Here is a 24130-nt window from a genome sequence, read left to right as displayed (position 1 = left end):
ATCTCCCCCATTATAAGGATGAGGCTGCTGTAGGTAAACAGAAAGACATTTCTAACGAATGACTGATCTTTTTATTTATTTTATTTTATTTAGTCTGGACAGTTCAATGAAGATATGATCCCAACAGTGGGCTTCAACATGAGAAAAATCACCAAGGGAAATGTAACTATAAAGGTAAGATACAAAATATCTTGACTAAATTTCAGATATAGTGGTTGGGATCTAGATCAGGGATGTCAAATTTACATCATCATGGCGTTATCACGTGACGTATCGGGACTGTTTTCTCCTTCGCTAAACCGCGCATGGGCATGGCTAGTGTGTTATGCATCTGGCCCGTGGGCCGGGAGTTTGACAGCCCTGCTCTAGATTAAGAAATTAAATTGAATTAACAGGAATTAAATTTATCTGCTGCTTTCACATGTAAAATCACACTAAACTAAGATGACCCTCTTGCCTTAGACTGCTGTGATATATGTTGATGAAAATTGATTCGGAGGAGATTGGGAGGAGTATTATGAAGACTAAGCCACACTTTTTAGAGGACTATAAAACAGGAACCTTTCTGTAGATGAAGGCAGGGTGACTTCTTAAAGCAGGACAGGACCATAGGAGGGCATGTTAGTAAAATGTTGAGCTACTTTCAGTTGGAGGAAGTGGGTTTTCAGAACACGATGGTTTTAGTACTTGCTACAGATTATTTATGGTCCATATTAATCTCAGAGACTGCAACATGAGTGCTGTATCCTGTTTCTGAGTCATGGGTTGCCAACTCTAGAGTACAGGGAGGTATAACTCAGCTAAAACAATAAGGGCAGATTGATTGACATTTATTAATTAAGGCAAATTTTTCTGTAGATTATGTAAATGATTAATTATCCAGCTTTTTAGGAAAAAAGGGAACTTCAATGGGAATTTGAAAAGGATGCCAGCAACATATCAATAGTTGGTATAGATGTATTACAATGATGAGGGGAAAAATATGAGTGTGATAATTTAGTGCACATATCTCCCGTCATTTCAATCTTTTTGGAAATATATTTAATGCATATTAATAGTTTGAAGTATGAAGAGTTTCACATGTTTTATGAATGTGAGAATGTTTCTTGGTAGGATCTAGAATTGCAGCTGAAGAATCTGTTTTTTGGGCTATCATGATAATCCTCCAGCTTTATTTTACTTAGCTATAAATGAATACGATCCATGAAGTAAGTGGGGAGAATTGTATCATATAAATGCACTTAGGAGAATAGAACATGTATGTAGAGTATGGCATATGCAAGTTATGGATAAATCTATTTGTAAGGCCTCATATCCTCCTCTTTTCTCCTCTTTTTCACTTCTCTCTCCGTATATAGCTCTGGGACATTGGAGGTCAACCCCGTTTTCGTAGCATGTGGGAGAGGTATTGCCGTGGGGTCAGTGCAATAGTGTAAGTAATTCTTGTCTGCATACTAAGAGTATGGTAAGTAAGATGTCCTTGATGCTTCCCTACTGAGGGGCAGGAATAATATACAAAGAAGGATGGAAACCTGCAATTTAACTATAGTATGGCTAAGTGCAAGTTAGACATCATAGCAGACTTTTTCCTACCCCTTTTCACAGCTGTGGATAGGGACTTTTTCCTGATTTGTTCAATATGCTAGTTGTGCCCTTTCCTGGACCATGCATCTCTTCTCATAGCCACTCAGATTGTCCCAAAGATGCTTTTTCAAGAGACAACTGGACTTTCTGGGGTTTTTTTGAAGATGTTTTGCTTCTTCATCCAAGAAGTGAGCTGAAGACGCTTCTTGGATGAGAAGCGAAATGTCTTGAAAGAAAAACCAAAAAGTCTAGTTACATCTTGAAAAGCACCTTTGGAACAGCCATGACCTGGATGACTGAGAATCGCCATAGACAGTCTCTCAGGTTCTAGAGTCACCTCACATGTAAACAATTGCAATGCACTCAATATGGGACCACCCTGGAAGACAGCTTGGAAACTGCAGCTGCCGAATATGGTGGTGCAGATAGTTATGGAGGCATTTTTCTATATCTGTGTAATACCTTTGCTGCACAGACTTCACTGGTTACCAGGAAGCTTCTGGATACAATTCAGGGTACCTATAAAGGGCATGAATGACAGATTGCTTCAGCCTGTTCAGGAAGATCTGACAAAATAGGCATGCTGCAAGTCCCGTAGTTAAAATAATGTCTTAAATGGACTTAGGCATCACGCCTTCTCTGTTGTGGCACCTGCCTGTGGAAGAGTTACCTCCATTCAGGTTTAAATCACCTCAACCATGCAATTGTTTAAACAGCCCTTGGAGATCTGGCCTTTCTTCTAAGTACTAGTTCAGGAAAGATATCTATTGTGGGAATTTAATGTATTGTTAAGTTAATCCATGGATTGTCATATTCTGTTTGTATTGTATTAATTGCTTTTTTGTAATATGTTGTATAGAGTTGCTATGAGTTAAGTAACCTAGAAATCTGATTAATAAATGAATACATAAATCAGAAACCCTGTTCAGAAGCAAAATTTGTCAGCTTGTCATTTATCTTCTGCTGTGTTTCACAGTTATAGCATGAGATCAATAACCAGGGCTCATTTCTTGATGCAAGGTGTTTTCTAATGCTACAAGTGCTTGATTGACCCGCAATAGTCATCCAAAATAATTTAATCTTTGTCTTTAATTATTTTAAACATTACTTATTGTGTTGCATATATTTGTGAAACTAAGTTACATTGGCTGTCCTGTCCATTCATCCAGAAATTCAGATGATTATTTTTCTGAAGAATACAAAAACTTGATTCAGACTTCACATATACAGGTAGTTCTCAGGTGAAACCATTCATTCAGCTACCATTCAAACTTACAATGGTGCTTAATGAATACTAGTTTTAACTGACCCTCAATAGTTCTTGTCATTGCAGCACTCCTGCGATCCTGTGATCAAAGTATGGGGACATAAAAGTGTGGCACTATCTGTCAAAATGGCTGAGGCAGGAAAAGTGGCAGTGGCCCCCCAGCTGAAGGTGATGGCTGGGCAGGAGATTCTATTTGGAGTTGTGGTAGTGAAGGGATGATGACTTCCAGGAGTCACAGTGTGCCCTCTGCAGTTTTTTTTTTTTTGTAAGAGCTTCTAGAGGACCAGCTTACAGGTTTCAGTGAGGGATTTTTTAAAATTTATTTACATTTATATCCCGCCCTTCTCCGAAGACTCAGGGCGGCTTACATTGTGTAAGGCAATAGTCTCATCCTATTTGCATATTTATATACAAAGTCAACTTTTTTTGTTTTTTTTTGTTTACATTTATACCCCGCCCTTCTCCGAAGACTCAGGGCGGCTTACAGTGTATAAGGCAATAGTCTCATTCTATTTGTATATTTTTTACAAAGTCAACTTATTGCCCCCCCAACAATCTGGGTCCTCATTTTACCTACCTTATAAAGGATGGAAGGCTGAGTCAACCTTGGGCCGGGCTCGAACCTGCAGTAATTGCAGGCTTTGTGTTCTTAATAACAGGCCTTACCAGCCTGAGCTAAACCGGCCCCTAAACTTATTGCCCCCCAACAATCTGGGTCCTCATTTTACCTACCTTATAAAGGATGGAAGGCTGAGTCAACCTTGGGCCTGGTGGGACTCGAGCCTGCAGTAATTGCAGGCAGCTGTGTTTAATAACAGGCTGTTTTACAGCCTGAGCCACACCGCGGCCCTGGATAGAGCAAACCCAGCACTGAAAAGCCCTTTGCTCACTTTTGGCCCAGCATTTCTAGAGGACTGTTCTGTGGAGGCATCATGACTCTTCAGGGACACTGCCAGGAGTGGGTGGGTGGCTGAGTGGAGGGTAACCAGAAGGCCAGAGATGGGAGAAGGTAGGCAAGAGGGGGAGTTGAAGCACACACAGTGGTTCTGAATGTGGATGGACTGCCAAATGCCTGAAGTTTGGTCATGTGATGAGGGAACTCCCCCTCCCGTCAAACTGTACAGGACAAGATATAACTACTATTTGTCAAGCACCATCATAACTTCAAATGGTTGCTGAATGAGTGATCATTAAGTGAGAACTCCTTACATTCCACCTCCCATATCAACTATTTTTAAATGTCTTTTCTGCAAGTAAATTCTGTTTGTTAATGTTGAGATATTTTGAGTGAATTAGATGATACTAATGTTGAAAATGTCCCTCTGTTCTTTGCACTAGTTGCATGCTTAGTAATAATAGACTTTGGAATAATATAAGAGTCTGTCCTTAAATCTTTCAAGTCTCATTCTGATAAAACTATTTGCTGAATTTTTCTCATTTATATTCATAGTGATATCTATTGACACACCACAGAGGTATCAAGAAGAAGTAGAATAAAGACGTAACATTATAACATTGTTCATGTTATGGTGACATATATCACATATAGTGAATAATGTGCATCATTTCCCAGTAATATTTTTGACATGACTTCCTCTACTTCATGGATACTCTGACACACCAATACAAAGGGATGATTTGTGTTCTTTATAGGACAATATTTTTTATGGAATCGTAATATTGAACTCTTAAGTACCCATAATTCAAAATATTCTTGTAACCATTGGATATATTTCTCATCTTTACTGTTCTCATGTGTCATGCATAAAGAAACCACTTTTGTATTGGACTACTTTGACACAAAGAGTTGCCTATATACTCAATGCTGCAGAAGAGAAAATTCTTCAGGCTCCCATTTAATTCAAGATCTGATAGTAGGTTATAGGGCCAAGTTCTTACAGGCCACTGCAGATTTTACCATTTCAGAAAAGTTCTTTCGTTTTGTTCCTTTTAATGCTACTTTTTGTAAAACCTCATTGATTCTTATGGTATGTGGGCAGAATCACTTTAATCTATTCTGCTTTTTTGGAGTAAGTAGCTAATGTTCTCCTTTCTGAGATTCAGAACAATCAAAGCTTCTCAAATTCTCCACTTCAGACCACTCAAGCATTTCTGGAAGTCTTTCCAGCCTACTTTTTTTTAACGAAGCTAGAATTTCCATCAACACCAGCACTGTATTGTAATAATCAAAAACTGTAGGACAGAATAAATAGATCTGACCTGTGACCTGTTACCCAATGCCTTTAACTAGAAACACTGTGTCATGGAGTTGTGATTCTTCTCCAGATTATATTTTCAGAAGGTATACTTTGCTCTAGTTTCTACATCACATTATTAGAAAAGGGGAATTGTTCGCACAGATGTATCCCCAGTTCAATAATATAAGTAGATTTAAAAAGACAGAATATGTGCTTGAGAGGTAGATGCTATTAGAGTTTGCATTTTTGAAAAATTATCCTTATACTCAGCAACCTCAGCTCCAAAGACATATAATTTAGATGCTTGTTTCCTAATTCTTGGGATAACTCCTGGGACTGGATCGCCTGATCCAGTAGCGATGGCAACAGGTGGTTCGGAGAACCGGTAGCAAAAATCCCTGCCCCCCACCCTCCATGCCCAGCTGAGCTGCACAATCATAAGAGGTTGGTTTTTTTTTTAAACTTTTAAAAGCATTTTTCTTCGGCAAAAAAAATGCTTTTAAAAGAAAAGAAAAGCCTCTGATGATCAGGCAACTCAGCTGGGATCGTCAAAGGAGCCTTTTAAAAGCATTTTTTTACAACCTCTTCGGCCGAAGAAGTTGTAGAAAAAATGCTTTTAAAGGTAAAAAAAAAAAGTTTGCCATGCCCACCTAGTCACATTACCCCCCAAGCCATGCCCACAGAACCGGTAGTAACAAATTTTACATTTCACCCCTGTCTTGCTGTCAAGTAAATGAGCTGAATCTGGATTCTGGGCCAAATTGTTTTGGTCCCTGATGCAATGGATATTAGTATACAGTATGTGGCACTGTATAAAATAGCATAAAAATTATAAGGCTAAGTCTGGAGATATATCTGGCATCTAGCATATTCTTTGATATTAATAGACTGATCGTTTGTATTTCTTTATTTCTGAAAATGTCTTGGTTTCTATTTCCTGTAGTCCAGATTTTGGGCTACTTCTCAACTGGATTTGTGAAGATCAAACCCAGTTGAATTCAGCTTTGTTGAAAATGTTGTGCTGTATACTGTATTCCAGTTGGATTTTTATTTATTGAATTCTCCTTGAACACTCTATAAAGTAATGTTTTCATGTTTTTCTATAACATAAAAAGTGAATCTAGAAAATGTGCAAACATTGTCCTATATTTGCTTCCTGCTGTTTTTTTTTTTAAATAGAACCAGCCTAGCACATTTTGTCTAGTGAATAATTGAACATACCGGTAGATGTAAGTTCGCCTGTGGTGAATCAAATTGCTGTGTGCAACCAACAGTTAGATTAACTGACTGTTGAATTACCCAATACCTTATCAGTTTCCTTTGGGGTGGTTGTTGGTGGTTGCAGCTGTGAAAAGGGTTGTGAATCAGGATGGTCCAATGAAGGTAGAAAGATGGACAAATTCAGGAAACTGTTAAGATGAAGTAAGAGTAAAAGCCTAAATAATGGCAAAGGTTCTGTTTTCTTAGAAGTTTAAGAAGCTGATAATAAATGATTCTTAGAATCCAAAATATCATCTATATTGAATGTGTCTGTAAACAGAATCAATAGTTTAAAATACTGCCTTCATTCTTTGCTGTTATCTTTTTTCCTAACCCTTAAGAACTTTAACATCTTTAGTAACTTCTTACTAAGATGTGTTTCAGAATATATGACAAACATCTTGTCTACCCTATACAGCTCTTCTGTGTCATTTGTACTTTTTAATGAAAGTAATCTTCAAATGAATATGAATGTAGTTTGTACAAGTAGAATTGTGCATACTTTAGAAAAGATTGAGAAGGAAGTGTTTTCTGATCTTGAGCGAGTACAACACTTCTCTATTATTCATTCAGCAAGTTCTATTTTTTTTCCTGTGGTGCTGCTTTTAAGAATGGGCTTCTTAAAGCTGTGATGGAGACTGCCTGCTTTGATAAATAGCAGAGAGGTGTTGTGTGAGGTCTCAAGCATGTCTAATACATTATTTTCAAAATATGTTCAGCCCTGCCTAAGCACTTCTACACACATATTTGTAGCACTAGAATCCCAGTGTCATTAGGAGATTAAGTACCAGTCCGTTAATGAGACTCTAATAAAATTTCAGAATAATCCATCTTGTTTGGTGGAGACTGGTTAGCTGCAGTTGTATTAAGCTCCTATATAGTATCTTAGGCTGCCACCTGCAACTGCTTCTATCACATTTCCAGCTCAGTAGTAATGTGTTGTTTCATTCTAGATACATGGTAGATGCTGCAGATCAGGAGAAGATCGAAGCTTCAAAGAATGAACTACACAACCTGCTTGATAAACCACAACTCCAAGGCATTCCTGTAAGTTGATCCAGTTCTGGAAAGGCTAAAATATGTACAAATTAATCTATATGATGGATTGAGTAAAAAAAAATTCATCTCAATGTAATTTATTTTCAAAAACTACAGTCTAGATTTTGTAATCAACTACTACTCATTTTCATGACTATTCCACATGGTGCTGAGATATTTCTTTCTAGGATGTGTAACTTTTATGGAAGGATTGTATTGGAAAAGTAAGTAAAGGGCAGAATCTACTTTTACAACATTGCAGGAGATATTGTGGCCCTCTTGTTTGGAATGCAAAAAAGAAAAATATCACACAATTATTGGTAACTTCAAGAAAGTAAGGCTGAAGTTTACTAATGTAAATAATACGTAGTTTTTTAGGGCATCCATAGTTAAATATTTTCTCAGCTTCTGATGACTGCATAGATATAAAATTGTGTAGTTTTCTTGGCAATAGTAAGGAAGGAACTTGCTATCCTCTTCTTCCAGACTGTTTTTATTTTTTCCACTTTAGTCTATAGCTCTGGAATGTTCTGATGGTCTCCCATCCAAGTACTAACAGAACCTGACACAGAGCCAGAGTTCCGTAGGTGCTCCCACTGGCTACTGTTCAGATAGAAAATAGAAGATAGAAATAACACACTGTATTATTGCACACACTGTAAAGATATATGTAAATCTAAGTGCAACTCTGAGTGTTTCTACCGTCTATGAACCCTCCTTTCCTCAGGGTTTTCATTTTTTTTAGTTAGACAATGAAATAGCTTATTTGAGGCAAAAAATGTAAATATGTAACACATATTTGCAATTATACTAAATATATCTTCTTTAAACCAGCTGCTACACAGAAATGCACTATGTTGCCTTTTTAAAGATCTGTAATTTCCATTTCTTGCCAGATCCTTCAACTTTTACACCAGTGGAAATATGGTCTTTAGCAAAATAAATGGGAAGTAAATGTCTTTAGGAGAGTTTCATAGTCTAAATCTTAATGAGACTAGCTGCTGAAAATTAGGAAGTCAAGAATTGTGTATGGTACAGATAATATTTTAAAAGAAAAAACAGCTATCAATCAGGATGCTGCCATTTGAACTGGCCCATAAGGAGCATTGCCAAGGGTGAAGTAATTGCAGAGAAAAGAAGCAGATACTCTTTTGGGTAGCTAGGTTTTAATAGCATATCTGGACACTAGACAACTTTCTGTTTATTGGTTACAAAAGATGTATTGGCTGCCCCCAGAGAATACATTTAAAGGTTAATCAAATGCCCTCCATGTGCATTTGATTTTTCCCATGAATGTCTTTCCAAGTGAACCACTTAAATTATTTTGCATGGCTAATATTGTTATTCATATCTACATTTAGCCTTAAAGTAATGCAATGTTTTGCTTCTTTTATATATGGCTTTATAAAGTAGCATTGTACAAATTGGTATTTTAAATATTTCTTGAGACAGCTTTCCTATTATCTGTTTCTCTTTCAAGCCAAGTTGTGTTTTTTCCAACTTTATGCTTGGCAGACTTTCCCTGGATTATAAAGGAAATTCTTGAATTCAGAAAGTTTATTGAAAACACTGGTGCACAAGATATATCTTGTTTGAACAATGGAGTCACTTCAGACTGTTCCATAGCTCTTTGTAGCTTGCACGTATCAGACTAAGAGCACTGCCGTATTCTCTTTTGCAGGTCTTAGTTCTTGGGAACAAGCGAGATCTGGCTGGTGCCTTGGATGAGAAAGAGCTCATTGAAAAAATGTAAGTGTTTATTGCTGTCTTCAGTATCTCCAGTTTAGCTAAAGTTGCATCAATAACTTGAGTTTAGTTTCTTGGAAATCACATCTGGATATATTCAGCATGATTATGCAATATACTAAAGGGCAGAATAAAAATATAATAATAATAAATGCTAGTTATTATGGTATTATAAAATTGCACTGCTTATATGCCACACAGTCTCACCAGTCTAAAAGATATAAACAATATAAACATAATTTATGACTTTGGGCCAGGCACTCTCTCTCAGCCCAACTCACCTCAAAGAACTGCTGTTGTGAGTAAAAATAGGAAGAAGGGAGGAGTATTAGATATCCCAAAAGTGCTTTTTCAAAAGGCAAATGGACTTTCTTGTTTTCCTTGAAGACATTTCGCTTCTCATCCAAGAAGCTTCAGTTCTGACTGAAGAAGGAAAACAAGAAAGTCCAGTTGCCTTTTGAAAAAGTACCTTTGGCACAACCATGGCTTGGATGACTGAGAATATCCATATAGTACTAGATACATTTGCCACCTTGAGGTATTTATAAAAATAATAAAGGCAGAAATTAAAACTTTAATAATAATAAAAATATTTAATACATCCAAGATTGAGCCACGTGGCGCAGTGGTTAGAGTGCAGTACTGCAGGCTATTTCTGCTGCCTGCCGGCTTGCCTGCAATTTGGCAGTTCAAATCTCACAAGCTCAAGGTTGACTCAGCCTTCCATCCTTCCGAGGTGGGTAAAATGGGGACCCAAATTGTTTGGGACAATATGCTGACTCTGTAAACCGCTTAGAGAGGGCTGTAAAGCACTGTGAAGCGGGATATAAGTCTAAGTGCTATTGCTATTCAGGTTACCCTAGCAAAGCCCTTCATGGAACCATGCCAGATTACATGAAGGGCTACCTATCTTCAATTGTTTCTGCCCATCCATTAAGCTCCAGTAGAATGGGTATGCTTCGAGTTCCCTTGATTAAACAATGTTATCTGTTGGGATAACATCTGTTGGGAAGCCTGCCTTCTGCATTGTTGTGCCTGTGCTCTGGAATAGTATTTCCCAGAAATCTGTACGGCTCCTGCTTCGATGATATTCCATGACATCAATGAAAACTTGACTTTTTGTACATATTGGGACAGGGTACTGAATCTTATTTCTTTTCATTGTTCTTTTGGATAGACCAGGCTTTGGACTTTATATTTTTTGTTACATGTCTGGAGTCAGGTGTTCTTTAAATCAATTTAAGTAAGTAAATAGCATAAAATTAAAAATAACGACAGATAGATGCCAACAATCCCATGTTCTGGTCAGAGAGCACCCTCCTCTTCTGCAAGAATGAATAAGTAGATCTTTAAAGTTTTCCTGAAGTCTAGGATGGATGAGGCTGATGAAATTCCCATCAAGAGGGAGTTGCAAAGTGTGGAGCTAACTACTGAGAGTCTCCATTATGTGACAATCCCCTGTAGACAGGATTTGAAGGAAAGACCCGATTTTATCTGGTTGTATAGGCAATTTCCATCGTTTGGCCTAGGGACAAAATATAGAACTTGATATCTTCAGCATAATATTGATTCCAAACCCCATGACAGGAGATGACTTCCTTTAGCAATTTCATAGAGATGTAAAAAAGGAGTGGATAGAGGAGACATCCTTGAGACACTCCACAAAGAGTTCTATAGGTAGATATCTCCCCTGCTACCAAATGGAACCAGTCCTTCAGGAGGAGGAAGCACTGCAGAACAGAGATGATTCAGAAGGCTATCATTGTCAGTGGTATCAAAAGGTGCTGAGAATTCAAGGAGGATTATAAAGTCCAGATCCTGGTCTATCCAAAAGTCATCCACAAGCCCAAAGTTTCCATGCTGTATTCTGGCTTGACAAATAAAGAGTCCATATCTATTGACTCTAGGATCCTTTGCAGCTGTAGGATCACTATTTTTTCTACAATATTTGGGGGGAAGAGAGGAAACAGGTTTATAACTATCCAACATTGGATTGAGTAAAGATTTCTGACGAGTCTGATTACTGCCTCTTTCAGATATGAGAGAAACATATTCTCAGGCAAAAATTATACATACACACAATAGAGGAGGGTGCTCGTACACCAGAGGGCCTTTCCATCAGCACTGTAACTGGGAGGGGCAGATATGGCGGAAGCAGGGGACTGTATCATGTTTGGGGAGTGTGGGATCGTTATCTGACTTTTCCCGTATCCCAGGTGGCCAGGAGCCTCAGAGCCTGGATCTCCGGCTGATGCTATGCAATGCCAGGTCCATTGTAAATAAAGCCCTCCTCATTCACGATCTCATACAGGAGGGGGGTACGGACCTTATTGGCATTTCAGAGACCTGGTTGGGCACGGAAGGGGGGGTACCCCTTATAGAAATGTGCCCATCGGCTTTCTGTGCGTTCCATCAGCCGAGGACCCAGGGTAGGGGTGGGGGGGTGCCGGTTGTTATTAACGAGGGTCTGCGGCCAAGGGAGGCCACTGTACCACAGATAGCCGACTGTGAATCCCTCTTTGTGAAGTGGGGTCGAGGGATACAGGTGGGCCTGCTGATCACGTATCTGGCTCCTTGCGGCGTGACAGCGGCCCTGCCTGAACTGCTGGAGGTGATAGCCGGGCTGGCGGTTGATACCCCCAGACTTATTGTTATGGGGGATTTCAACCTGCCATTGCTCGGCGAGGCATCAGCAGCAGCTCAGGAGTTGAGAGCCTCCACGATGGCCTTGGACCTGATCCAATTAGTTGAGGGTCCCACTCACATTGGAGGAAACACGCTGGACTTAATTTTTGTCTCTGGACAGTGGCTGAGTGATTTAGATGTAAGGGAATTAGTCGTTCAACCCTTGTCATGGTCAGATCACTCTCTTCTTCGACTGGACCTTCGAACCGCCTATCCCCATCGCAGGGAGTCGGAACCAATACGTTGGTTCCGTCCCAGGCGCCTGATGGACCCGGAGAGGTTCCTGACGGACCTTGGGCCTATTCCTGAGGCCCTGGCCCACGACTCGGCTGAGAAACTCATTGCCGCCTGGGAAAGGGCGGCGGCGGGGGCCTTGGACCGGGGGCCTTTGCGGCCTCTGACCCGGCGCTGTTCTCGACCGGCTCCTTGGTTTTCTGAGGAGCTGAGAGAGATGAAGCGCCGGAAAAGACGCCTGGAGAGTGGCTGGAGAGCCAGCTGTTCCGACTCGGATCGAACACTAGTAAGGTCTCATATTCAGACCTATCTAGTGGCGATAAGGGCGGCAAAACGGGAATATTTTGCCGCTCTCATCGCATCGGCAGATAATCGCCCAGCCGCCTAGTTTAGGGTGACCCGCTCCCTTCTCTCTCAGTAGTCTAGGGAGGACCCCTTGCAAGGTCGTGCTGAGGATTTTGGACAGTATCTGCACGATAAAATTGCTCAGATTCGGGAGGGGCTGGACACAGACTGGGTAGATTCAGGCGGGAGGACGGGGGCAGGTCTTGAGGTTGTCAGCTGGGAGGAGTTTGATCCTGTGGCTTCCGAGGACATGGACAGGATACTGAGGAGGTTGAGAGCAACCACATGTTTACTGGACCCGTGTCCCTCCTGGCTGGTACTGGCCACACAGGAGGTTACACGAGGCTGGCTTCAGGGAATTATTAACGCTTCTTTGAGAGAGGGTGTCTTTCCGACTGCCTTGAAAGAGGCGGTGGTGAGACCCCTCCTCAAGAAGCCTTCCCTGGACCTGGCTGTTTTAGCGAACTACCGTCCGGTCTCCAACCTTCGCTTTTTGGCAAAGGTTGTTGAGAGTGTGGTTGCATACCAGCTCCCTCAGTACCTGGATGAAACCGTCTATCTGGACCCGTTCCAGTCCGGTTTCTGACCTGGGTACAGCACAGAGGTGGCTTTGGTTGTGTTGGTGGATGATCTCTGGAGGGCCCGGGACAGAGGTTGTTCCTCTGCCCTGGTCCTATTGGATCTCTCGGCGGCTTTTGATACCATCGACCATGGTATCCTGCTGCTGCGGCTAGAGGGGTTAGGGGTGTGAGGCACCGTTTTTCGGTGGTTCTCCTCCTTTCTCTTGGGACGATCGCAGATGGTGTTGGCGGGGGGGCAGAGGTCGACCACAAGGCACCTCCTATGTGGGGTGCCACAGGGGTCGGTCCTCTCGCCCCTCTTGTTCAACATCTATATGAAGCCGCTGGGCGAGATCATTCGTGGTTTTGGGGTGCAGTGTCATCTGTACGCTGATGATACGCAGCTGTACATTTCCACCCCAAACCACCCCAACGAAGCCGTCGGAGTGATGTCCCGGTGTCTGGAGGCCGTGCGGGTCTGGATGGGGAGAAACAGGCTCCGGCTCAACCCTTCCAAGACCGAGTGGCTATGGATGCCGGCATCCTGGTATAATCAGCTGACTCCATCGCTGACTGTGGGAGGCGAGTCATTGGCCCCCACAACGAAGGTCCGCAATCTGGGCGTTCTTCTGGATGCACGGCTGTCGTTGGAAGAACAAATGACAGCCGTCGCCAGAGGAGCTTTCTATCAGGTCCGCCTGATTCGCCAGTTGCGTCCCTTCTTAGACCGGGATGCCCTATGCACGGTCACCCATGCCCTTGTCACCTCCTGTCTGGACTACTGTAACACTCTCTACATGGGGCTCCCCTTGAAGAGCACCCAGAGGCTTCAGCTGGTCCAGAATGCAGCCGCGCGGGTGATAGAGGGAGCAAATCGAGGCTCCCATATAACACCACTCCTGCGTAGGCTGCACTGGCTTCCGGTGATCTTCCGGGTGCAATTCAAGGTACTAGTTACCACCTTTAAAGCGCTTCATGGCATGGGACCCGGCTATTTACGGGACCGCCTACTGCGACCGACGGCCTCCCAGTGACCAGTGCGCTCCCACAGAGTGGGCCTCCTCGGGGTGCCGTCGGCTAGACAATGTCAGCTGGCGACCCCCAGGGGGAGGGCCTTCTCTGTGGGGGCCCCAACCCTCTGGAACGAATTACCACCGGTATTTGCTAACTCCCTGATCTCCGGACTTTCCGACGCGAGCTGAAAACATGTCTGTTTCATCGTGCAGGACTGGCCTGATAGTTTTAATTGGGAATTTTAAATGGGTTTTAAGGAATCAGCCTAAATTTAAATATTTCATTTTAAATTATTTTAGTGTTTTTAAAAATTGTTTTAATATGGCTGTAAACCGCCCTGAGTCCTTCGGGAGAAGGGCGGTATAGAAATATAAACAAACAAACAAACAAATAAATAAATAAATTGCATGCGTCCACACATGCACATGTAATAGATTTTAAACAACAAATCAAATCTTGTCTTTACAGAATCATTTTGATCAATCAGTATCTCCATTGGGTAAATAACAAACCAGTTCAAAGACCGAAAGTGAGCCATGTCTTCAGTCCAGATTTTAAGTCTCTAGTAGCAGTTTCTTTCCAACAGAGCAAAATCATGTTTATGACTCTACTTTAAGCTTGATAAATCCAAAGTTCTTCATAAGCTAATAAATTCCAAGTTTTCAATATATCAGTTTCTTTAATTTTTTTATGTTCACCAATCATTTTAACAACAGTTTGAGTATCAGCCTTAAATCAGGACAACTAAAGTAGGCCACCCGGAGTCACTGTGTGTTGGGTAGACATATAAATCTCCTTAATAAAAAAACAAAGCCCCAAATCTCTTCAAGCTTCACTTTTACTGGTGGGATTTTTGAAGAAATGTGGAGCATACCATAAATTGCCTGTGTATTTTATTGCTGCAGTCTTGTGCATTTTATTGCTGCATGTTTCTTCCTTTTCTCACACCAGAGGAATTTATTAAGCAGCATTTGCTTTGAGTTTCAGATTAATCAGTGCGCATGCTTCTTTTCCCACACAATTGCAGTATCTTCTTTTTCTTCTACTCCTAGTTTTCTCTTTACCATCAATGTTCCCCCACCTGGAAAGGAATTATTTTCACTGCCAGAAACTTCCTGAACAATGACTCCTGAGATTTCTGAAAGAAGGAAATCTGCTTCTAAGGATATTCAGGCCTAATATCCAGGCAGTATTTCTGTAGACTTCTACCTAGTTGAACCTCTGAAGTATGATACTGAAGCTTGCCAAGGCATTCATTCCTGAACTTGTACAAGTCTAACTAACTTGATTTATGGACTGTATTTTTTTCAGATGTACATTTGCTTTTTAGATTTATTTGCCTTTCCAGAGCTGCTGTGAATTAATGTCCCTCATTGTTGAGAATCTTGGTTATAAAATAAAACTTAATTCATTACATATTACATCTCATAATAGAAGTCCAAAGAGGAATCATTTTAATTTGCTGTAGAAAAGGCAGCATAGAATTTGGTGGCATTTGCCAATTGTATTTGATATAATATTGTCATTTGCATTTGGTAGTAGTAATGAGTAAATTGTGTAATAATTCTGTTTTAGTGAAGTTATATGAGTTTGCAAATCATCAGAGGCCTTGAAGAATACTATGTTCAAATATGGTATAGTTTGTTGATAATACATTATAGGTTTTTTCAAGCCAGGAAAGCAGGTAGCAGTCTTCGGAGATACTATCCCATGAATGCATATGATGATGGTGGTGGTGGTAATGAAACTCAGGAAGAGCAAAAGGCTTTGGGGAGAAGCCCAGGCTTTGCTCTGTATCAGCTATTTGCTTCAGAATTGAAATAATTGGAAAAGGCACAATGACAAAACAGATTGCACACTACATGGTTTTAAGCATTTAGAAAGCATAGAGTACATAGAATCATAGGGCTGAAAGGGTCCTTGGAGGTTTTCTAGCCCAACCCCCTGCCTATGGCAGGAGACCTTGTACCAACTCGGCCCAATGGATGTTCAATCTTCTGTTGAAAACCACCAGCAATGGAGCACTCACAACTCCAGGAAACAAGCTGTTCTATTGCTTAATTTTTTTTTTACTCTCAGAAAATTTCTCTTTAGTCCTTAGCATATTTTAAGACAAATTATAGGGCTAGAGCCGTCCACAATTTTTATTTTCAACAGATGGTTTCACAACCCCTACGGGACTAAAATCCATCTTCAAAATCAAAATGCAACTGGATATCCCATTGTTTGAACACTGATAGTAGGGTTTCTGGCCATGAAGCTCCTTCCTTAGATTGTATGTTCTATTGTGATAGAACAAAACAGAGATACCACTTACTGAGAAAATTACAGTCCAGGGATAGTCCTGGAAATAAAAGCACTGTGAACCCATATTGGGTCACAGATATTTGCTGAAAGAAAACAACATACTCTTTTGAGTTTTTCGCTTCCTTTGCCACATGGTGGCACCATAGGCAGGCAAGTATTTCTCTTTTATCCTTTTTCCCCAGTTAGGCTGAACAATTAATTGTTGGCAGGGTTCACATATTTGAGGAATTGTTTTTATAGTAATACTTTCTGCTAAAATAAGGAGAAGACTCAAGAAAGCAAGGACTCATTCAAAGTAGGCAGCTTAAATAATAGAAGAGAATTGGGAGAGGAAAAGAAATATCCTTGGCCAAGTTCTGCTTATGAAAGAGCCTATGAGGGATTCTGCAATCCTTATTAGATTCCACTTTCTTTGTAAGATTAAGATTTTAAAACTTGTTTCTTGGCACTTTTAACACTCTGCAATAAGAAACTAATATTTTTCTGTAAAGGTGGTCTAAGCTAAAATGATTGTATCCGATACAGGAGCTGATAATCCAGGGGTGAAATGCTCCCGGTTCGCACCGGCTCTCCCGATTAGGTAGCGATGGCAGCTGCTGGTTCGTAGGACCGGTAGCAAAAATCCCTGGCCCCGCCCCCCCTGCCTCTGCTGAGCCGCACCATCAGCAGAGGTTTTTTTTTTACTTTTAAAAGTTTTTCTTCAGCTGAAACATGCCTTTAAAAGTAAAAAAACACCATCTGATGATCGTGGGGCTGAGCAGAGATCATCAAAACCCTTTAAAAGTTTTTTTAAAAAAACCCTCTTCAGCCAAAGGGAAAAAAAACCAAGAAAAAAACGAGGTTTTAAAAGCCTCCTCTGGCGATTCCAGAGGAGTTTCCTGATCCTCACAGGCTTTTAAACTCACTTTTTAACAGCCCCCACTTACAAGAGCCCCCACCCATGCCCAGCCAATTCCTCCTCCTCATTTACCTATAATTACTGCTCTTTTGGGCTGGCAACTGCATGCTTTCTTCAGCTACTGAAGAAAAAAAAAAGCTTGCTTTGATTTCCTGCTTTGCTGGCTGAGGAACTCTGGGATTTGAAGTCCAAAATAAAATAATAAAATAAAATAAAATAATAAAATAATAAAATAAAATAAAATAAAATAAAATAAAAAATATAATATAATATAATATAATATAATATAATATAATATAATATAATTAATATAATATAATATAATATAATATAATATAATTAATAAAATAAAATAAAATAAAATGATAAAATATTTGTGCAGTTTTCTGAGATTTGGTGTGTTTCTGTAGTGTTTCACTCTAACTATACAAACACAAAATCTCAGAAAGCTATATGTGACATTTTGTGTGTGTGTGTGTGTGTGTGAGTTGTGTGTGTGTAAAGTGTGAAAGTTGGTTTTTGAACTTTTTGTGGCTGTGTGAAGTGTGAAGTGCAGCTGCTTTTACATTGTGTGTGAGTCAGTTGTGTTGTGTGTGTGTAAAGTGTGAAAGTTGGTTTTAGATACCTCTTATTGTTTTTTATACTTTGTTTATTATTTTTATTATTTATTGTTATTGGCCATGCCCACCCAGTCAACTGACCACCAAGCCACGCCCACCAATTAAGCCACGCCCACAGAACCGGTAGGGAAAATTTTTAGATTTCACCCCTGCGATAATCTTATGCAGACCTTCTTAGGCAAGTGAGACACTGGAGTTACCAAATCTTCCCTAGTTGTTTTGTTTCCCTCTCTTGGCAAGTGAGTTTGGGCAGTGAATGATGAGCATTATCGTGTGCCAGTGCCATTAGTAGCAACCATTTTCCTTTCAGCTCTTCAGAAGATGCTGAGTTGAGAGAGGCTAACATGTATAACACATTTTATTTTGCTATTTCAGGGTATTTGGTGTGCTTTCTGTGAATGATGTCCAAGTCTGCTCATCCAGCAAAGTTACCCATCTGGGTTTGAATAGCCTGGATTCTGGGGGCATCTTGATCTTACAGATGCCAACAGATCCCAGCCTTTCTCAAGCTTTGAACATAGGCTGCACTTGTTAACTGCCAGCTTTCACCCAACTTTGCAGCTTCAAAGTTAAGAGAGGGTTGACCTCTCACTAGAAGGCAGTTCTCATACTTGTTCTGCTATTCAAAATCTATGGATGCTTATTTATAAGAAGAAACTGTCATGTTGCTTACACACTCAAGCTCATAGACTTTTCTGGAATAGCAGAGTTCATGTTAGTCCTATCTAATTGATGGGTGGACTTTTCTACAGCATATTCTACTAGCTGTATGTATGCATGTCCAAGATGGCGTCGCACTGCTGATCGGGGAGCGGCAACGGGCCTTTTCGGGCTCTGTCCGGGTCTGGGGGGGGCCTTGATAACATCCTAGGCCCCCGCCCTGATGGAAGAAGATCTAGTCACCCAGAAAAAGGGTGATTTGGCGTTGTGCGACTTCGGGGGGCGTGGGAGGAGCCCCGGAGTTGCGGCGGTTTGGTGGTGATCCTGGCGGCCTGCCGAGCCGCCGCCAGCCTTTTTGGCGTTTTGGCGGCAGTGGCGGTGGCGGTGGGGGGCTTTTGACACCGTGGACCCCCCTGGACTCCTGCCTTGATGGTGGAAGACTCAGTCACCTGGAAGATGGGTGACTTGGAGCTGGGCGTCTTCGGGGGTGATGGGAGGAGCCCCGGAGGGGCTGCGCTCCAGTGGAGATCTGGAGGGCCTCCTGGGCTTCCGTCGGCCTTTTTGACTTCCTGGTGGCGGCGGCCTGGTTTTCCTTCGTTGGGCGTTGGCGCCGGTGGAACCCCGGGACTGCTGGCAGGATTTGGCGACTGGTGTCCCTTCCTGGATGGTGGGGATTTCGGTGGCCTTCATGCGGTGGCGATGGGGCTTTTCCGGCGGCGATGGCCAGGCGGAAGTGGCAGGCGGCGGCGGCCTGCCCCGGTGCTTTGAGGCGGCGGATGGCCCGATAGGCCCAACGTGGTTGGGGCCTTGTCCTAGCGGGTGGCGTGGGTACCTGGTGGTGCCTTGAGGAAGGCCCACGGGCCCAGCGGATGCCCCTTCCATTATTTAACATCGTTAAATAACATCTTTATCATCGTTCCTCCCCCCTTCTTCCATAGTCCACCCCTGGTTGTTTGTATGGGGTGGTGAATTGACTGAGTTAGCGGTTTGGTCATCTACTGCATAAGGATTACCACTAACTGTTTCCCATCAGGATAGACTGGTCGTGGTCACTTTATCATCTGCTTTATCATCTGCTACCATCTTGACCAGCCCAGGATGGGCCTTTTGCCAGACTTTCTCTGTGATGCGAACATTTACCGCGGCTGACCTACTTGCCCTGCGAGATGCCCCTCTCTCGCGGGTTTGGCCCTCCAGATTATCAAGGGCCCACCTTGAGGACGGGCTTTGGAGCCCCGAGAGGTGGCATGCGAAAAATAGGAGGCTTAGGGGTTTTTTAATTAGTTGTTTTAATAGATTTTTTTAAGGGGAGTTTTAGTGGGGATTTTAAGGGTTGGGGGGGAGGGTATGTCCAGTCCCAGCGCGCGCTTACGACAGTTTTTTAGTTGGTCCGAAGACAAGGGGGGAGGGGATTGTGCAGAGCAGAGAATGTCTTTCCATCTGTACGGTAAGTGGGAGAGGCAGATATGGCGGAGGCAGGGGGCCGTATCGCTCTTCGGGAGCATGTGTTCGATGTTTAAGGGCGATCATGTGCTCCGGCCCCCCAGTCCTTACTCGTTCCCTGGATGGTCAAGACCCTCAGAGTTTGGGTCTTCGGCTGATGCTTTGCAATGCCCAGTCCGTGGTCAACAAGGCTCCCCTGATTTGTGACCTTATTCAGAGGGAGTCCGCGGACTTTATGGGCATTACGGAGACCTGGCTGGGCACAGAAGGGGGTGTACCCCTGGTTGAACTGTGCCCTCCGGGTTTCCGGGCATTCCATCAGCCGAGGGCCCAAGGTAGGGGTGGGGGGGGTGGCGGTTGTGATTAACGAAAGTCTGGAGCCGAGGGAGTCCACTGTTCCTCAGATAGCTGGCTGTGAATCCCTCCTTGTGAAGTGGGGCCACCGGAATCAGATGGGGCTGTTGATCACGTACCTGGCTCCTTGCTGCGTGACTACAGCCCTACCTGAGCTACTAGAGGTACTTGCTGGCATGGCGGTTGAGATTCCCAGACTTTTGGTCTTGGGGGATTTCAACTTGCCATCGGCTGGCTTGTCATCAATGGTGGTTCAGGAGTTCCAGGCCTCCATGACGGCCTTGGACCTGATTCAAGTAACTGATGGCCCTACACACATTGGGGGAGGCGCGCTAGACCTGATTTTTATCTCTGGTCAGTGGGTTAATGATCTGGTTTTAGGAGATATAGTGAAGATACCGGTGTCATGGTCAGATCATTTTCTTCTTCGCCTAGACTTTCAGACCGCTGCTCACCACCGCAGGGAGACGGAACCAATGCGTTGGTTCCGTCCCAGGCACCTGATGGACCCGGAGAGGTTCCTGACGGAGCTTGGGCCGTTTCCTGAGGATCTTACCCACGGCACGACTGAAGAACTGGTTGCAGCCTGGGAACGGGCCGTGGCTGGGGCTTTGGACCTTTGCGGCCTCTGACCCGGCGTAGATCTCAATTGGCTTCCTGGTTTTCCGAGGAGCTGAGAGAGATGAAACGCCGGAGAAGACGCCTAGAGAGTATTTGGAGGTCTAGCCGTTCCAAGGCTGATCGGACACTAGTGAGGTCTTTTACTAAGACCTACCTAGTGGCAATGAGGGAGGCGAAACGTTCCTACGTTTCCACCCTCATTGCATCGGCAGATAACCGCCCGGCCGCCTTGTTTCGGGTGACCCGCTCCCTTCTTCATCAAGGGGGACGGGATGACCCCTTACAGGGACGAGCTGAGGAGTTTAACGGTTATCTATACGATAAAATCGTTCAACTTCGGGATAGTTTGGACCAAGATTGCGATGATCCGACCGAGATGACAGAGTCGCGTCTTGTTGAGGTTATTTGGGATGAGTTTGATTCTGTGGCTCTCGAGGACGTGGACAGGTTGCTGGGGAGGTTACATGCAACTACATGTTTACTGGACCCGTGTCCTTCCTGGTTAGTGCTGGCTGCTCAGGAAGTGACACGAGGCTGGCTACAGGGGATTATAAATGCTTCTTTGGTGGAGGGGGTTTTCCCCGCCGCCTTGAAAGAGGCGGTGGTGAGACCTCTCCTCAAGAAGCCTTCCCTGGACCCAGCTATTTTGGGAAACTATCGTCCTGTCTCCAACCTTCGCTTTGTGGCGAAGGTTGTAGAGAGTGTGGTTGCATGGCAGCTCCCCCGGCACCTGGAGGAAGCTGTCTATCTAGACCCGTTCCAGTCCGGCTTCTGACCCGGTTATAGCACGGAGACGGCTTTGGTCGCGTTGGTGGATGACCTCTGGAGGGCCAGGGACAGGGGCTGTTCCTCTGCCTTGGTCCTATTAGATCTTTCAGCGGCTTTTGATACCATCGACCATGGTATCCTGCTGCGCCGGTTGGAGGGATTGGGAGTGGGGGGCACTGTTTATCGGTGGTTCTCCTCCTATCTGACCGGTCGCAGACGGTGTTGACAGGGGGGCAGAGGTCGTCCTCGAGGCGCCTCACTTGTGGGGTGCCCCAGGGGTCGATTCTCTCGCCTACCCTGTTCAACATCTATATGAAGCCGCTGGGCGAGGTCATCAGTGGTTTCGGGGTGAGTTATCATCTGTACGCTGATGACACTCAACTGTACTTTTCCACCCCGGACCACCCCAACGAAGCGGTCGAAGTGCTGTCCCGGTGTTTGGAGGCTGTACGGGTCTGGATGGGGAGAAACAGACTCAAGCTCAATCCCTCCAAGACGGAGTGGCTGTGGATGCCGGCACCCCGGTACAGTCAGCTGCATCCGCAGCTGACTGTTGGGGGCGAGTTAGTGGCCCCAAAGGAGGTGGTTCGCAACTTGGGCGTCCTCCTGGATGGATGGCTGTCCTTTGATGAACATCTGGCGGCCGTCTCCAGGAGGGCCTTTTACCAAGTTCGCTTGGTCCGCCAGTTGCGTCCCTTCCTTGACCGGGATGCCTTATGCACGGTCACTCACGCTCTGGTTACATCTAGGTTGGATTACTGCAACGCTCTCTACATGGGGCTGCCCTTGAGGTGCACCCGGAGGCTACAGTTAGTCCAGAATGCGGCTGCGCGAGTAGTAACGGGAGCCGCTCGTGGCTCCCACGTGACATCACTACTCCGTAGTCTGCACTGGCTTCCTGTGGTTTTTCGGGTGCGCTTCAAGATTTTGGTTACCACCTTTAAAGCGCTCCATGGCTTAGGACCCGGGTACTTACGGGACCACCTGCTGTTACCCTTTGCCTCCCACCGACCCGTACGCTCTCACAGAGAGGGTCTTCTCAGGGTGCCATCCGCCAAACAGTGTCGGCTGGCGGCCCCCAGGAGTAGGGCCTTCTCTGTGGGGGCAGCGACGCTCTGGAATGAACTTCCCCCTGGCCTACGTCAAGTGCCTGATCTTCGGACCTTCCGTCGTGAGCTTAAAACACACCTATTTATTCAAGCGGGACTGGCATAATAATGTAGAATTTTAAATTTGGGGTTTATTAATATTTTAAAATTTTAAAATCTAAATTTTAATTTATTGGCCTTTATAATTTGCTTTGTTTTAAATGTTGTTTTAATTGTATATATTTTGTTTTATCGCTGGCTGTACACCGCCCTGAGTCCTTCGGGAGAAGGGCGGTATAAAAATTTAATAAATAAATAAATAAAATAAATAAAAAATAAATAAAAATTTTTTTAATCAGATATGGCTGTCATAACTAATTTAGGAATCTGTTCCATATGCATACAGTAATGAGATTAAAAATAAAGATTTTTTAACCATACCAACAGTGTGCAGATATGAAAACTTTCTCACTTGTCTGCCTCTGGAACACATTGCCAGTTTGAATTTGTCAATCTTCAACATTTAAGAGCTTTCCTATTATTGTTATACATTGTTATCCATTTATTGCACTTTAGTAATGGAAAATTATATTTATTTTTATTATTTATTTTTATCATACTTTATCCTGGAAATCAAGTTAAAATGGCTTTTATTCTTAAAGGTGGCGGGTTCTTGTAAATGCTTGCGTGAAGCCTATGTGAATAATACTTAAATCAGTTGGCTGTGGGATAATATTCCCAAACTTATAGGAGACCCAGAGTGAATAGAGACGATAAATGAGGACAGCAGGCTCTCATGAGTAGTGAGATCATCATTCAAAAGGAGATGTTCTGAACTCATCCTCTTGTCATTATTTTTGAAGATGCAGGTTGCTGGGACACGTTTTATCACTCTTTTTGGCTGGCAATGATCATTTTATGTGAATTGTCCTTTTCTTTTCTAAGACCTCTGATCTTTCATGCTGTTATTTCTTTTTCAGGAACTTGTCTGCCATCCAGGACCGAGAGATCTGTTGCTATTCAATCTCTTGCAAAGAAAAAGACAACATTGGTAAGCTGGAAGAGAAAAGGCTGGGAAAGATTAAAAGGTTAGAGTATGTAACAACTCAAAAGGTCCTGATGGGGGTTGAATCTGCAGCAAAATCTTAGAGTTCCTTTGATGAGACATCCAGTTGCTGGATTTGCCCATAATGTGGATAGGTTCAGCCAAGTCAGCTGAGCTCTATAGTCAACTTTATTATGAGGTTCTGTACAGGGCTGTCTTAACAGCATGATGGGCCCCGAGCAAAGCAGTGTACTGGGGCCCCTATGACAACTACTCACAGGAATAAAAATGTAAATAGTCAATAAAATTAAACATATATTTATTTTATTGGAACTTTCCACAAAATCGGTGTTGAAACATTAAAAACGCACAGGTTTGTCTCATCATCTACAGAA

At 43.1% G+C, this 24130-nt stretch overlaps 1 protein-coding gene across 2 annotated transcripts in view; it reads left to right on the top strand.

The window, feature by feature from the left end:
• Positions 1–24130, top strand: part of ARL8A (ADP ribosylation factor like GTPase 8A) — a 46948-nt gene that overhangs the window by 18142 nt on the left and 4676 nt on the right. Inside the window, exons 2-6 of one of the 2 annotated variants that reach the window (XM_058174934.1) lie at positions 94–174; positions 1359–1432; positions 7263–7356; positions 9029–9096; positions 23671–23741. In XM_058174934.1, the coding sequence (XP_058030917.1) occupies positions 94–174; positions 1359–1432; positions 7263–7356; positions 9029–9096; positions 23671–23741 (388 nt within the window). Of the gene's footprint in view, positions 1–93; positions 175–1358; positions 1433–7262; positions 7357–9028; positions 9097–23670; positions 23761–24130 lie in introns of those variants that run through there. The other variant, XM_058174935.1, reaches the window with a different exon arrangement.

Source organism: Ahaetulla prasina, chromosome 3 (assembly GCF_028640845.1).
Source record: "Ahaetulla prasina isolate Xishuangbanna chromosome 3, ASM2864084v1, whole genome shotgun sequence".
NCBI classification, from domain to species: domain Eukaryota; kingdom Metazoa; phylum Chordata; class Lepidosauria; order Squamata; family Colubridae; genus Ahaetulla; species Ahaetulla prasina.
The sequence above is the reverse complement of the archived record's forward strand: the minus strand, read 5'-3'. Positions and strand labels throughout refer to the sequence as shown.